We start from the raw sequence: 14,329 nt of genomic DNA, 5'->3' as shown, positions 1-14,329 counted from the left end.
GCCTGAACTCAATCTGTCAGAGATACACAGCAAGTTAATTTGGTCCGTTATCACTGTGGTTATCATTCTGTGCCAAGCATTTCATGTGATGTTAGCTGAATCTGCAGGGGATTGAGTAGCATCATACTCATAACACATGGTGCAAACCAGCCTTCTAATTCTAAAGGCAGTTTATCCCATTAATTGGAAGCTGCACTGAATAATATTGCTGCACTTTAGAACGTGAAAATTGTAACATCAAGGCAGAGAAGTTTCCAAAAGCAAAGGATGTGGGCCATTAGGTATTGGCAGAGCAAGTGGGCAGGAGGGGGGATGCCATGATGCCAGAAATGGTCAGAAGACCCTGAAACACTATCCTGAGGAGGGAATCAGAGAATGATCAGGGAGGCCAACTCCCAGAGTCTGCATCTAACATCTTTGCAACAGTGCAACACCACACAAGATTGCCTCATGTGGCTGGTTGAGGTCAACAGGTTTATCTTCATTCAACAGCTCTACACATCACACCACCCAATCGCTCCCTTTCCTCAATGCACCACAACCTGGTAACTCACCCATCAGCATTCCCCAACAATGATGACTCCAGATATTCCACACTGCCTTTCCACCCCTACCAAAGCCACCAGTCTCACAGTTACCTCTTACTGTTTCGACAGACCCCTAACCATTCAGCTGGGCCAGGCATATCATTCAAACACAGCACTGCACAATCACTGATATTCTTCCCTTCTCTCTTAGAGCACCAAATGACACACAAGAGAACGGGGCAGAGCCAAATTGACTGGGGATAAGAATGCCTGTACTTCCTGAGCCCTATAATGCAGAAAGCAATTTGCATCTTTAGCCTACGTGCACCAGAGCATGTCATTTGGCAACACTGGCACAATTGAGGAAACAGTACATTTCGGCTTTCTGCCTCTTTCTCAACATCCAACTCACCATTATCCTCATCCTCTAAGTGCAGGTGATATGACCATGAGCCTCTTGTTTCCCACCTCAACCTCTTTCTGATGGTGGCTCGGTGGTTAGCACTGCAGCCTCACAGCACAAGGGACCCAGGTTCACTTCCAGCCTCGGGCAACTGTGTGTGGAGTTTGCACATTCTCCCCGTGTCTATGTGGGTTTCCTCCGGGTGCTCCGGTTTCCTCCCACAGTCCAAAGATGTGCAGGTTAGGTGGAGTGGCCAGGCTAAATTGCCCATAGTGTTCACGGGTGAGTGGGTTATAGGGGGATGGGTTTGGGTGGGATGTTCCAAAGGGCGGTGTGGACTTGTTGGGCCGAAGGGCCTGTTTCCACACTGTAGGGAATCTAATCTAATCTAATTTAAACATGCCTCCTCGTCTAATTTATTTCTTCAAGGCACCCAATGACTGCCATATATCCAGCCAGAGCAGCACAAGGAAATGGCAGGGCATGGGGTGGGGTGAAGCAGTACGGGCACTTGCTTTGCCCACTCGCAGATACTCTTTTCTTCCAGCATGAACTGGCACACAGACTGGGTCAGCCGTTCATGAGCTACTGCACGTAAGGGGGCAGCAATCAGACGAGGAAGTCAAGTTCGTTCATTTCCCAGATCACAGACAGCAAAATCACAGATAGACTTGGCTGTCGAGGATTCAGGTGTGGATTTGGACAGGGTACATACAAAGTAACATTAATGCTGGCTTGCCAGCCTGCTATCAGTGACAAGGAGCAGGGAATAGTCTTGCCCCAAATTGGCAGAGGATAACGTACAGAGTCCACCACCTCCACAGCCTCTCACCCACCTTCTTTGTGATCCTGTAGATCCAAAGGAACTGCCACTATTGCCCCACTATCTACCTCAACATAAAGCCTCAAACCTGGAAAAACTGTGGCTGGGAGCAACATTGATTGCTTTCAGTTAAGGACTCTTTCTTGGAGGGAACACTGTCTAAGAAAGCCACCAACCAGTCGATGGCCTGTGGTCTGTCATTCCAGCAGCAGCCTGCAAGAGCAATGGTCATTGCTGAGACTACAAGCTACCCCATTACATGAAGAAGACCAGGCATGCCCAGGACAGGCCATCTTGACGAGGGTAGCCAAGAGGCACAAAGGTAATGAGGACTGGGTTAGACAGGGGGGTTAAAAGTGGGGGATAGCCTTTGGGGAAGGTGCCTTCAATTATCCTGGGGACCAACAACCGCTACCCCTGGCCAGATGCCAGTTTGTGTAACTAGATTTCCTGCAAGGGGTGAGCCACCCTCTTATGGAGTAAAGCAGGAAGGAAGTGTTGAAGCATTTAAACAACCATTCATTTAGCTCGTTAGGACCTCAAAAGGTCAGTTCAGATATGTCAAAAGAAAGTTGTGGGGGGGTGTGGTAGTCAGCAGGAGGGCCACCCATTTGATTTTATGTGTCACCCCCCAATCTCCCATCTTCAAACTTGCTTGCTCTGGAGTATAATATCCAATCTCTTGTGTGGACAGGCCACCTAATCCTTTAGCCTTCCTTTTGAGAAGGGCACACCATCACCTGAAAAATCAAGAAAACCACCAAAATCCTTTAGATACACTCCAGAGTCCTTCCAGCTACTGTGCAACAAAATGTTCTTCAAAATCACCATATCTCTAATTTTGGCACCCAAACATTTAATTAGTATTGATGCAGAATCCAATCATATCTGCCACATCTGCTCCCAGGATGAGGTATTCCACTCACATACATCTCAGATGTCCTCATTTTTCAGGGACGGCAACATCCCCCCGCAGTGGTTGAGAACACTCTCGACAATATCTCCCGCATTTCCTGCAACTCATCCCTCATACCCCATCCCCGCAATAACAACCAAAAGAGAATCCCCCTCGTCCTCACATACCACCCCACCAACGCATCATCCTCTGATACTTCCACCATCTGCAATCCGACCCCACCACCAAACACATTTTTCCCTCCCCACCCTTGTTTGCTTTCTGGAGGGACCACTCTCTCCGTGACTCCCATGACCGCTCCACACTCTCCTCCAGCCCCACCACACCCGGCACTTTCCCCTGCAACCGCAGGAAGTGCTACACTTGCCCCCATACCTCCTCCCTCACCCCTATCCCAGGCCTCAAGAAGACTTTCCACATCGAGCAGATGTTCACCTGCACATCTGCCAATGTGGTATACCGCATCCACTGTATCCATTGTGGTCTCCTCTATATCAGGGAAACCAAGCAGAAGCTTGGGGACCACTTTGCAGAACACGTACACTCAGTACGCACTAAACAACTGCACCTCCCAGTCGCGAACCACTTCAACTCCCCCTCCCATTCCTCAGATGACACATCCATCCTGGGCCTCCTGCAGTGCCACAACAATGCCACCCGCAGTTGCAGGAACAGCAACTCATATTCTGCTTGGGAACGCTGTGGATTATTACTGTGGATTTCATTTGCTTCAAAATCTCCCCTCCCCCCACTGCATCCCAAAACCAGGCCAGCTCGTCCCTGCCTCCCTAACCTGTTCTTCCTCTCACCTATCCCCTCCTGCCACCTCAAGCCCCAAGACCATTTCCTACCTACTAACCTCATCCCGCCCCCTTGACCTGTCCGTCCTCCCTGGACTGACCTAACCCCTCCCTAACTCCCCACCTGCACTCACCTTTACAGGCTCCATCCCTGCATCTTTGACTTGTCTGTCTCCCCTCCACCAATCTTCGCCTCTATCCATCTTTGATCCACCGCCCCCTGTCTCCCTATTTATTTCAGAACCCCCTTCCTGTCCCCCATTTCTGATGAAGTGTCTAGGCCTGAAACGTCAGCTTTTGTGCTCCTGAGATGCTGCTTGGCCTGCTGTGTTCATCCAGCTCTACAACTTGTTATCCCCAATCACAGTATTTGTATTTTTTTGCAACGTGATGGTAAAATTTGTTCAATGGACGTGGAATGTCCAATTAGGAAACTCAATGTCACTTTAACTGATAGGGCTGTGTGATCTCAGCATTGGACATGAACTATTCCTCTTGGCACATGCAGGGGTCCCTGTGTAACCAGCTTTGCAAGAGGCTGCACCAGGGGCACTGTGCCTGACACAAACAGCATTGCAGCACATGTAGAGACCCTGAATCAAAAGCAATCCCAATATACTTGTGTTAATGACATATCAAAAAAGAGAAGATACCCTTTGGAAGATTTCCTTTTGACTTTTGAAATCAGATCTTATCTTACCTCATTGCCAGGCTTGCCAGATTCACCAGGAGGACCCGGAGGTCCAGGCAAACCCTAAAGCAATTGAATGTACAAATTAAAATCACAATTTATTTATCAGTGCCAATGGATTTCATTTAACATATTTAATAACCAAACTATTTTTGCCCTGTCAAGAAATACATTTGGTTATAGGTTTTTGCAATGAAAAAGTGATCAAGACATCTCTAAAACGGTATTTGATATTTTCTGAGCAGGATGCAAATAAAGACTTACATTTATATGGCACACTTGATATCTATCAACTGTCCATACTCAATTTGTAGCCAACAAAAGACTTCTTTGAAGTGTAGCCACTATTGGCAAGTGGAGTACAGAGCAGCCAATTTGCACACAGTAAGATTTCACAAACAGCAACGTAATTATGGATGAATAATTTGATTTAATGATGTTGAGTGATGGTCACTCAGAATAAAAATACTGTTTTTCTTTTAAATCATGCCGTGAATATTTTATATCCAATTGAGAGATATCAGTTTAACATTGCTTCTGACACATAGCATCCCTGACAGGGTAACACTCCCTCAAAGTTGCACTGGAGTGCCAATTCAGATTGCTGTGCTTATCCTCTGGAGGGATGCTTATGCCACAATCCGATGACTCAGAGGTGAGATTTCTACCAACTGACGCACAGTCAGCCAGATCCACAGGATGTTACACAAGGCCCAGTCAAGATATACATTAGTACATGATTTACGTGATATAAGGCACCCACTTTTTAAATTGATTTTTTTAAAAATTATGTGTTGCAATGATGCACAATTCTATCTCAAAATGTTAATAAAATGTACTCTTTGAACATACTTGGAATCCAGGAGGACCAGGTGGGCCTTGTTCTCCTCTATCTCCAGCTTGGCCCTGAATAAAGCAACAAAATATATAACATAAGGCTGGTTTACTGTTGTGCTGTTTACAGTGAAGTCATCATTTCTTCCTTTGTAAATATTTCACTATCAACACCACACAGTTCAAATAGTTCCACTAAAACAAACTTCAAAAATTTGTACAGATGTTTATTACTGAATGCAATATTCTTAGAGATATTAAGAGTTCAAATATTATGTTAAAAACCATGAATTGACAGCTTCTGGTAAAAATAGATTCTATTTAATTTTGTCATTTCTTAGGCTATCTTCATATTTATCAAAAGTAGATGCCCATCAGAATTTTTTTATTCATTCATGGGCTGGGATGTGGCATTGCTGGTTTGGCCAGCATTTATTGGCTGCCCATAGTTGCCCTTGACAGTGGCGGATGCAGTGAATGCCTGTGCCTCCGATACCAAACATGTGGGCTGCTTTGTCCTGGATGGTGTCAAGTTTCTTGAGTGTTGTTGGAGCTGCAATCATTGAGAGAAGTGGGAAGCATTACATCCCAGTCCTGACGTATGCCTTGTAGATAGTGCACATGCTTTGTGGAGTCAAGACCATAGTTATGTGCTGCTGGATTCCAAGCCTCTGACCTGTAGCCACTGTAATCATATGGCCAGTTCCGTTCAGTTTCTGGTCAATGGTGACCCCAGGATGTTGATAGATTCAATGATGGTAAAACCCACTGTATGTCAAAGGCAATAGTTAAATTCTCTCTTATTAGAAATGATCATTGCCTGGCATTCGTGTGGCGTGAATGCTACTTATTTGTAAAGACGTAAAAGGAAAACTAAAAACATCATGCGTAAATGGTTCTGGCATATTTAAGTCTGCAGAAAACTATAATATCTATCCATAATTAAATCAACATTTAGAAGAAGGTCTTTGCAAAAAGACAGTTAGCTCACATTTCAGCTTTTATTACGCTATCACTTTAGAAAGATGATTATAGCTTTGGATTTCATGAATAGTATTTAGCAAATTCCTGCTATGAAGTGTGCATTGAATCTATCCAGAATCTGCCTTAAAGATACATGTACATAAAATGCCTTATACTTACCATTGGACCAATATGACCTTGAGGTCCAGCTTCCCCATCTTTGCCAGGGGTACCCTAACACGACAATGGAAAAAGAAGTAGCATCAAAGAATGAAAAGTCCTGACTTTTAAAATTTCATGACAGTACATTGTAAACATATTCTGGAACTTGTTAAGAACATGTTACTTACTCGCTGACCTGAAGCACCAGGAGGACCCCTCTCACCTGTCTTACCAGGATCACCCTACAGTAAAAATACAAGGATATTAATATAACTCACAAAAGTAGATGGAGTACACCATGGTGACAGAATGCAGCCACTGTTACATCAATGCACAAGTACTTGGGTAGTTTTATTTCAAGTTTTGGGCTTCTTTTTCTATCTTATTATAAAATCAAAATTTGAAGTGCATTGTAAGTTCCTAAAGTTTTTATATAATTATAAAGTTAGTTAATACTGATGATATTAAGAGTGACTTTACTTACAAGCAAACGGCAAACTAGTAATCCAAAAATTGTGGGCAGCATTTCCTGACAGAACAAGCTATGCACTGCCACAAAACAAAATATGCCCTGACAAGATGTGCAATTTGCGCTCATTCATGTTAATGATGAATAGGTGTGAAATTAATCACATAATATTCCGATGTTTCACCTCAATGGTCTGCATAAAACAATAAATTTCTCACTTACACTATTACCCCTTGGTCCTACAGTACCCATGGAGCCAGGTGAACCTCTTAGTCCTGTTGGCCCTATAGAACCTGGGCGTCCTTCCTCACCTGGAGGACCCTGGTAATTCAAACAGTACAAGTGATTAAAAATGTATCCCTTTGATTGTGATCTTATCTCATAAATGACATGTGCTCTAGACACAGGAATTAGCATCATCATAAACAAGTGTGCAACAGATAGCATATTTTGAATTTTACTGACATTGTTTTCTGGATAATACAGGTCACAGTATTTCATTTAAAATCCTTTTTTCCCTGGAATCTTACAACCTAAAAGGTCACCATTCGATCGATCAAGCCTTTGGAAAAGCTGTCCAGTTATTTACTCTCCAATGGCCTCTCCTTTGGCACCTCAGGATTCTGCCTTTAAAGACTCTAAAATCAAGGCAAGCAGTCCCAAATCTTTTAATATCCTGCAAATAGATCACCTGCTGAATATGTAGGATATCAACTGAGTTTGGGAAGATTGACTAATGAAACAATCAGCAAACCCAAAACTTAATCCTTTTTTCTCTTTATGAAAATGGGCAGCATATTAAAATGGCAATCATGTGAAAACGATATGATTCTACACTACTAAAAATGGTGAAAATGCAACCTGGAAGCAATCAAAAACCTCAAAATGAGAAGAAAGACATAGGAAGGAGTTTGGTATTCCTAAAATTTGTTTTTCGATTCTAGAGATACTTTCTATACCATAAAATATGTGAGATTTAAGGGATTTTACAGTGACACTAATCACGTTAGAGGCCAAAATCTAATAATTTCATTTTGATCACAGGTCACAGGGACTTCAACAGCACATCTATGGAAAAGCACAGAATCACCAACTAGATTTCTGCACTTACTGCGCAGATATGAGCTCCAGAGTTTGACATTAGCTTCAGAGGAATAACAGCAGTAAATGGTGACAGTTTCATCATCTTTACTGTCTCAAATTCCAAGCTTATATTTACAATAACGTGGCTACTAATACCACAGCTTAGCAAGCAATACTTCAAATACAAACAGAAACAGAAATTGCTGGAGAAGTTCAGCAGATCTGGCAGTATCTGTGGACTGAAAACAGAGTTAATATTTCAAGGCCAGTGGTTCTTTTTCAGAACTGATCATAGTCAAGAAATGGTGTTATATATACTGAAGACAGGGGTGTGAAGGGAGTGGGATGGTAAGGAAGAAGTGAGTGGACAGGTAGAGATGCAGCCCAGAGACAGAGAGGGAAAGACAGTTACACAGACAAAAGGGTGGATGATAGTTTGCTGTGGAGAAAGAAAAGTTGATAATGGGGACCATAAGTAGGTGAAAAAGGGTTGGCTATGTTGAAAATAGCCATGTCATGACAGGTTCTGGAGTGTGGGGAGTCGGGTAAAAGTCATGAAAGAAGGTACTCAGGCTCGAAAATTATTGAACTCCATATTGAGTCCTGAAGATTGCAGGTTGCCTGAGCGAAAAATGAAATGCTGTTCTTCCAGCCCGTGCTGACTTTAGGTTGAGTGGGAAGAGATGGCATGGGCCACACTTGACTAAATTGCTAGAATTCTTGAGGTAACAAAGACTCAACAAGCATAATGCAACGGATGTGCTGTACTTTCAGAAGGTGTTTGATATATTGTTACACATGAGGCTTTTAAAAAGTTACTGGTCATGGAATAAAAGGGACAAAGAGACATAGAATATAGGAGCAGGAGACTTATTATTCTGCCCTTCAAGCCAACTCTGCTATTTATCATGATCATAGCTATCATCCAACTTGATAGCATGTTCTCATTTTTCCCTCATATTCTTTGATTCCTCTAACACCAAGTTCCATATCAAACTCCTTCTTGAAATCATATAGAATTTCAAGTATATAATTATATCATATTTCACAACACGTTCTGGGTCTCTGGACCAGATACTTTAACTCTATTACTCTCTCTACAGATGCTGCCAGACCTGTTGAGATTTTCCCAACAATTTGGTGTTTTTGTTTCAGATTTCCAGCACTTGTAGTTATTTGTTTACTAACACTTTAATCTCAATTGCTTTCTACAGTAACAAATCCCATATAGTCATTACTCTTTGGGTGTAGAAACTTCCCTTTATCTCAGTACTAAGTAGTTTACTCTCTATCCTCAGACTATGAGCCCTGGTTCTGACTCCCCCACCATTGGGAACATCCAAAATGTGTAAAAAAAACATACTTAAGCTATCAATTGGAACTTTTACAGAACTGCTTTGATTGATAGAGCATACTGTAACTTAGAAAAACAAAATCCATCAGTTCCTAGATAATGGGAACTGCAGATGCTGGAGAATTCCAAGATAATAAAATGTGAGGCTGGATGAACACAGCAGGCCAAGCAGCATCTCAGGAGCACAAAAGCTGACGTTTCGGGCCTAGACCCTTCATCTCTGATGAAGGGTCTAGGCCCGAAACGTCAGCTTTTGTGCTCCTGAGATGCTGCTTGGCCTGCTGTGTTCATCCAGCCTCACATTTTATTATCCATCAGTTCCTGTAGCTTTTTTTAGGCTTCACTATTGACATTTTCTAAGTTCTGTTATTACTACTGAGGTCATCATAAGTGCTTGGTTGACTTTCAAAAGTTCCAAGAACATCTACCTGGTGTTGAGGAAGAGTCTACTGTCTTAGGTTTGGTTAGGAATGAAAAGATTCTTTGTTTAACTAACAGTGCAATCATAAAGGAATTTGAAATACTCGAATGTAACACCCAAAGTAGAACATGTAAAAGTTACAAAGATTTTTTTTAAATACAAAAATTGCTTTGGTTGAATCAGATGTTCTTTGTTAAGTCCTAGCGTAATTTAAAAAAAAGTTAAAAATTTGCTTGCCAAAGCAGGAGGTACATAAAGGGTGTATATTTTCTGTTTCCTTTAGATACACACTTAAAGGACTTAACTATGTCATGAGAACCAACCAGAATACCAGGTTATACCTTCAGAAGAAGTCACCCAACGATATAGTGGCAAACAGACCGTGCTGTCTGGACAAGAGAATACACTTTGAATCTAATTCTTGGAAAAGGCTACAGAACAGATGTACACCAATATGGAAGCCATTACTATTCTGCAATTTTTAACATTCTCTTTACTTCAGTATTTACTACTCTATGGGAATGTCCTGACCAGGCAGCAAGTCTAAACAAACCTGAACCTCAAAATGTTATTAATTAAGCAATAGTTTAAATATTTGAACTGTTCAGTGTTTGTGATATAATTTACCTAATGGTGTTGAAATGTAGTTCTTTGTCAATTTAGATCAAAGAATTTAGAATCCTAAAAGAGAATCATCTTAGGAAAATATGATAAATGAAATAAATTTGACTTTACATAATACTTAATCAAGCACTTGTAAAGGGTTGCTTCACAGAACCTCTCAAAGTGTTTTACGAACATCAGCGATGCCGCCTCTGTGTGGAACTGCAGGTGCCTAGGGAGATACTAAATGAGTATTCTGTATAAATGCTTGCTGTAGAGGGTATGGGAGGTGGAATGTGGGAATAAATAGAAACATCCTGAAAAATGTCCAAATTACAGAGAAGGTGGTGGTGGATATGTTAAAACTCACAAAGGTGGATTACTCCCTGGGACCTGATCAAAAGTACCCTAGAACTCTGCGGGAAGCTAGGGAATTGATTGCTGGGTCCCTTGCTGAGATGTCTGTATCATTGATAGCAACAGTCACTATTTAAGAAAGGTGGTATGGAAAAGCCAGGGAACTGTAGACCAGTGAGCCTGACATCAGTGGTGGGCAAGTTGTTGGAAGGAACCCTGAGGAACAGGATTTACATGTATTTGGAAAGGCAAGGACTGATTAGGGATAATCAACATGGCTATGTGCATGGGAAATCTCACTAACTTGATTGAGTTTGTTGAAGAAGAAACAAAGAGGACTGATGTGGTCAGAGAGGTGGACATGATCTATAGGGACATCAGTAAGGTGTTCAATACATTCTTTATGGTAGAGTAGTTAGGATGTATGGTTAGTAAGTTTGCAGATAGCACCAAAATTAGAGGTGTAGTGGATAGCGACAGTTATCTCAGAGTACAACTGGATCTTGATCGGATGGGCCAATGGGTGGAGGAGTGGCAGATGGAGTTTAATTTTAGATAAATGTGAGGTGCTGCAATTTGAAAAGGCAAATCAGGGAATGTTTTAAACATTTAATGGTAATTTTTTGGGCAGTGTTGCTGAACAAAGAGCCCCTGGAATACAGATCCATAGTTTCTTGAAAGCAGACTCCCATGTAGACAGGATAGTGAAGGAGGCGTTTGGTAAGCTTGTCTCTATTGGTCAGACCATCGAGAATAGGAGTTGGGGGGTCATCTTCCGGCTGCACAGGGCATTGGTTTGGCCTCTTTTGGAAGACCATGCAATTCTGGGCTCCCCAGTATAGGAAGTATCTTGTGAAACTCTACAGGGTTCAAAAAAATTTACAAAGATGTTGCCAGGTTTGGTGGGTTTGAGCTATAGTGAGAGGCTGAATAGGGTGGGGCTATTTTCCCTGAAGCATTGGAGGCTGAGGGTTTAGAAAAAGTCTCTTTTGGAGTTCGAAGAGTCTAAAACTAGAAGGCATAGGTTTAAGTTGAGAGGGAAAAGATATAAAAGGGATCTAAGGGGAACTTTGTCATGTCGAGGGTGGTGCGTGTATAGAATGAGCTGCCGGAGGAAATGGTGGAGGCTGGTACAATTACAGCATATCAAAGGAATCTGGATGGAAAGGGTATAGAGGAATATGGGGCAAATGCTGGCAAATGTGATCAGATTAATTTAGGATATCTGGTCAGTACGTCGAGTTGGACTGAAGGGTCTGTTTCCATGCTGTACATTCCTATGACTTTATAACTGATTAGTTTTTGATTGAATCAGTAACAGTTATTGTGTGGACAAATGCTGCAGCTAATTTGTATGCAACGAAGACTCCTGCAAAGAGAGAATGTCCATTGTTAATGGTGCTGGTAAAGTAAGGAATGTTGGCCAATATACTTGGAAGTATTAGCCTTTACTCAGGAATTATTCAAGGCCAGTAGATCAGAAGAAATGAAACAAATAAAGTAAAACAAAAATAAACCTGATGATATTCTACTGAGCATCATTCCTTTCCAGATCATTGTCTGATTTAAATACATACCGTAGCTCCAGCTTTGCCTTCTGCACCCGGGACTCCTGGGTTTCCTGTAAGTCCCTAGAATTTTAAAGGAAGCCTATTACTTCAATTTATTGGTTAACATTTACCATTAAAATATTCACAGTAACATAATAAGATTCAGCTGAATCCTATAAATGTGTGACTAGTTGGCCAATAGAAATCATGTGAAATATTACTTGTAGACCAAAGTAATAATACAAAATGCCATTATTATAAATATATTCATCAGAACCATTCATTGTTCTCTCCAATTTCTGTGGCTGCATCATTGTCAGGAGTTAATAAAACTCAGCATTTGGTAAAATGAACAAAAAATTTAATTTGCAATTTCTCGAATGTTTTCAATAGACAAAGACCTGCCTGTATTGCATTCATCTTCGCTCATTTATCTGATTTTCAATGCTGCTGTTTTGTATTCCTTTCTTTAATCAAATATTGGATGCTATCCATTGCTATTATAGCTTACTAAATTGCAAAGCACTGGCCCACGGCCCTGCCCCCAGCAATAGTCATTTCCACATATTTTGTACATATGGTTTTTCTTCTAGCTTAGCTTTTAAAACGTTCCCTTAGATCTCTGAATAGCCACTTATTTCAGGAATAGCAGAAATATTACGTTAAATTTCCACAGTAATTCAGTAGGTTATCGCTTTCCCTTTCCAAAGCGATGGTATTGGTCACAATCATGATTAATCAACATCAAATCAATGTTTACGAGAAGAATACCAGCGTTATGCTACTTGCTGATCAAAATGATTGTGGAGTACAACCTGCATAAATCCTTCTGTTGCAGATAGCCTTCAGACCATAAGACCATAAGACATAGGAGTGGAAGTAAGGCCATTCAGCCCATCAAGCCCACTCCGCCATTTAAATCATGGCTGATGGGCATTTCAACACCACTTCCCTGCACTCTCCCCATAGCCCTTGATTCCTCCTGAGATCAAGAATTTGTCGATCTCTGCCTTGAAGGCATCCAGCGTCCCGGCCTCCACTGCACTCTGCGGCAATGAATTCCACAAGCCCACCACTCTCTGGCTGAAGAAATGTCGTCTCATTTCAGTTTTAAATTTACCCCCTCTAATTTTAAGGCTGTGCCCACGGGTCCTAGTCTCCCCGCCTAACGGAAACAACTTCCTAGCGTCCACCCCTTCTAAACCACACATTATCTTGTAAGTTTCTATTAGATCTCCCCTCAACCTTCTAAACTCTAACGAGTACAATCCCAGGATCCTTAGCCATTCATCATACGTTAAACCTACCATTCCAGGGATCATCCGTGTGAATCTCCACTGGACACGCTCCAAGGCTAGTATGTCCTTCCTGAGTTGTGGGGCCCACAATTGGACACAGTATTCTAGATGGGGCCTAACTAGAGCCTTATAAAGCCTCAGAAGCACATCGCTGCTTTTATATTCCAACCCTTATGAGATAAACCACAACATTACATTCGCTTTCTTAATTACAGACTCTACCTGCAAGTTAACCTTAAGAGAATCCTGGACCAACATTCCCAGATCCCTTTGCACTTCTGATTTGCGAATTTTCTCACCGTTTAGAAAATAGTCCATGCCTGTATTCTTTTTTCCAAAGTGCAAACACTCACATTTACTCACATTAAATTTCATCAGCCATTTCCTGGGCCACTCTCCTAAACTGACTAAATCTTTCTGCAACTTCCCCACCTCCTCACTACTACCTGCCTGCCCACCTATCTTAGTGTCATCGGCAAACTTCGCCAGAATGTCCCCAGTCCCTTCATCCAGATCATTAATATGTAAGGTGAACAGCTGTGGCCCCAACACTGAACCCTGCGGGACACCACTCGTCACCGGTTGCCATTCCAAAAAAGAGCCTTTTATCCCAACTCTCTGCCTTCTGTCAGACAGCCAATCCTCAATCCAAGCCAGTAGCTTACCTCGAACACCATGGGCCCTCACCTTGCTCAGCAGCCTCCCGCAAGGCACTGTATCAAAGACCTTTTGGAAGTCTAGATAGATAACATCTACTGGGTTTCCCTGGTCTAACATACTTGTTACCTCTTCAAAGAATTCTAACAGGTTTGTCGGGCACGACCTCCCCTTACTAAAACTATGCTGACTTGTTTTAATCTGACCCTGCACTTCCAGGAATTTAGAAATCTTTTGCCTTGATCCTTTCTTAAACAAGGGGGTTACAACAGCAATTTTCCAATCATCTGGTACTTTCCCTGACTCCAGTGACTTTTGAAAGATCACGACCAAAGCCTTCGCTATTTCCTCAGCCACCTCCCTCAGATCTCTAGGATGTAGCCCATCGGGGCCAGGAGATTTATCAATTTTTAGACCC

At 42.1% G+C, this 14,329-nt stretch overlaps 1 protein-coding gene across 1 annotated transcript in view; it reads right to left on the bottom strand.

The window, feature by feature from the left end:
- col5a2b (collagen, type V, alpha 2b) overlaps window positions 1-14,329 on the bottom strand; it is a 273,485-nt gene that overhangs the window by 68,002 nt on the left and 191,154 nt on the right. Inside the window, exons 26-31 of the mRNA XM_048534084.2 lie at window positions 11,984-12,037; window positions 6,811-6,909; window positions 6,308-6,361; window positions 6,138-6,191; window positions 5,013-5,066; window positions 4,170-4,223 (exon numbers count right to left, since the gene is read on the bottom strand). Of these exons, the coding sequence (XP_048390041.1) occupies window positions 4,170-4,223; window positions 5,013-5,066; window positions 6,138-6,191; window positions 6,308-6,361; window positions 6,811-6,909; window positions 11,984-12,037 (369 nt within the window). The remainder of the gene's footprint in view (window positions 1-4,169; window positions 4,224-5,012; window positions 5,067-6,137; window positions 6,192-6,307; window positions 6,362-6,810; window positions 6,910-11,983; window positions 12,038-14,329) is intronic.

The sequence above is a fragment of the Stegostoma tigrinum genome, chromosome 7, assembly GCF_030684315.1.
Source record: "Stegostoma tigrinum isolate sSteTig4 chromosome 7, sSteTig4.hap1, whole genome shotgun sequence".
Lineage (NCBI taxonomy): Eukaryota > Metazoa > Chordata > Chondrichthyes > Orectolobiformes > Stegostomatidae > Stegostoma > Stegostoma tigrinum.
The sequence above is the reverse complement of the archived record's forward strand: the minus strand, read 5'-3'. Positions and strand labels throughout refer to the sequence as shown.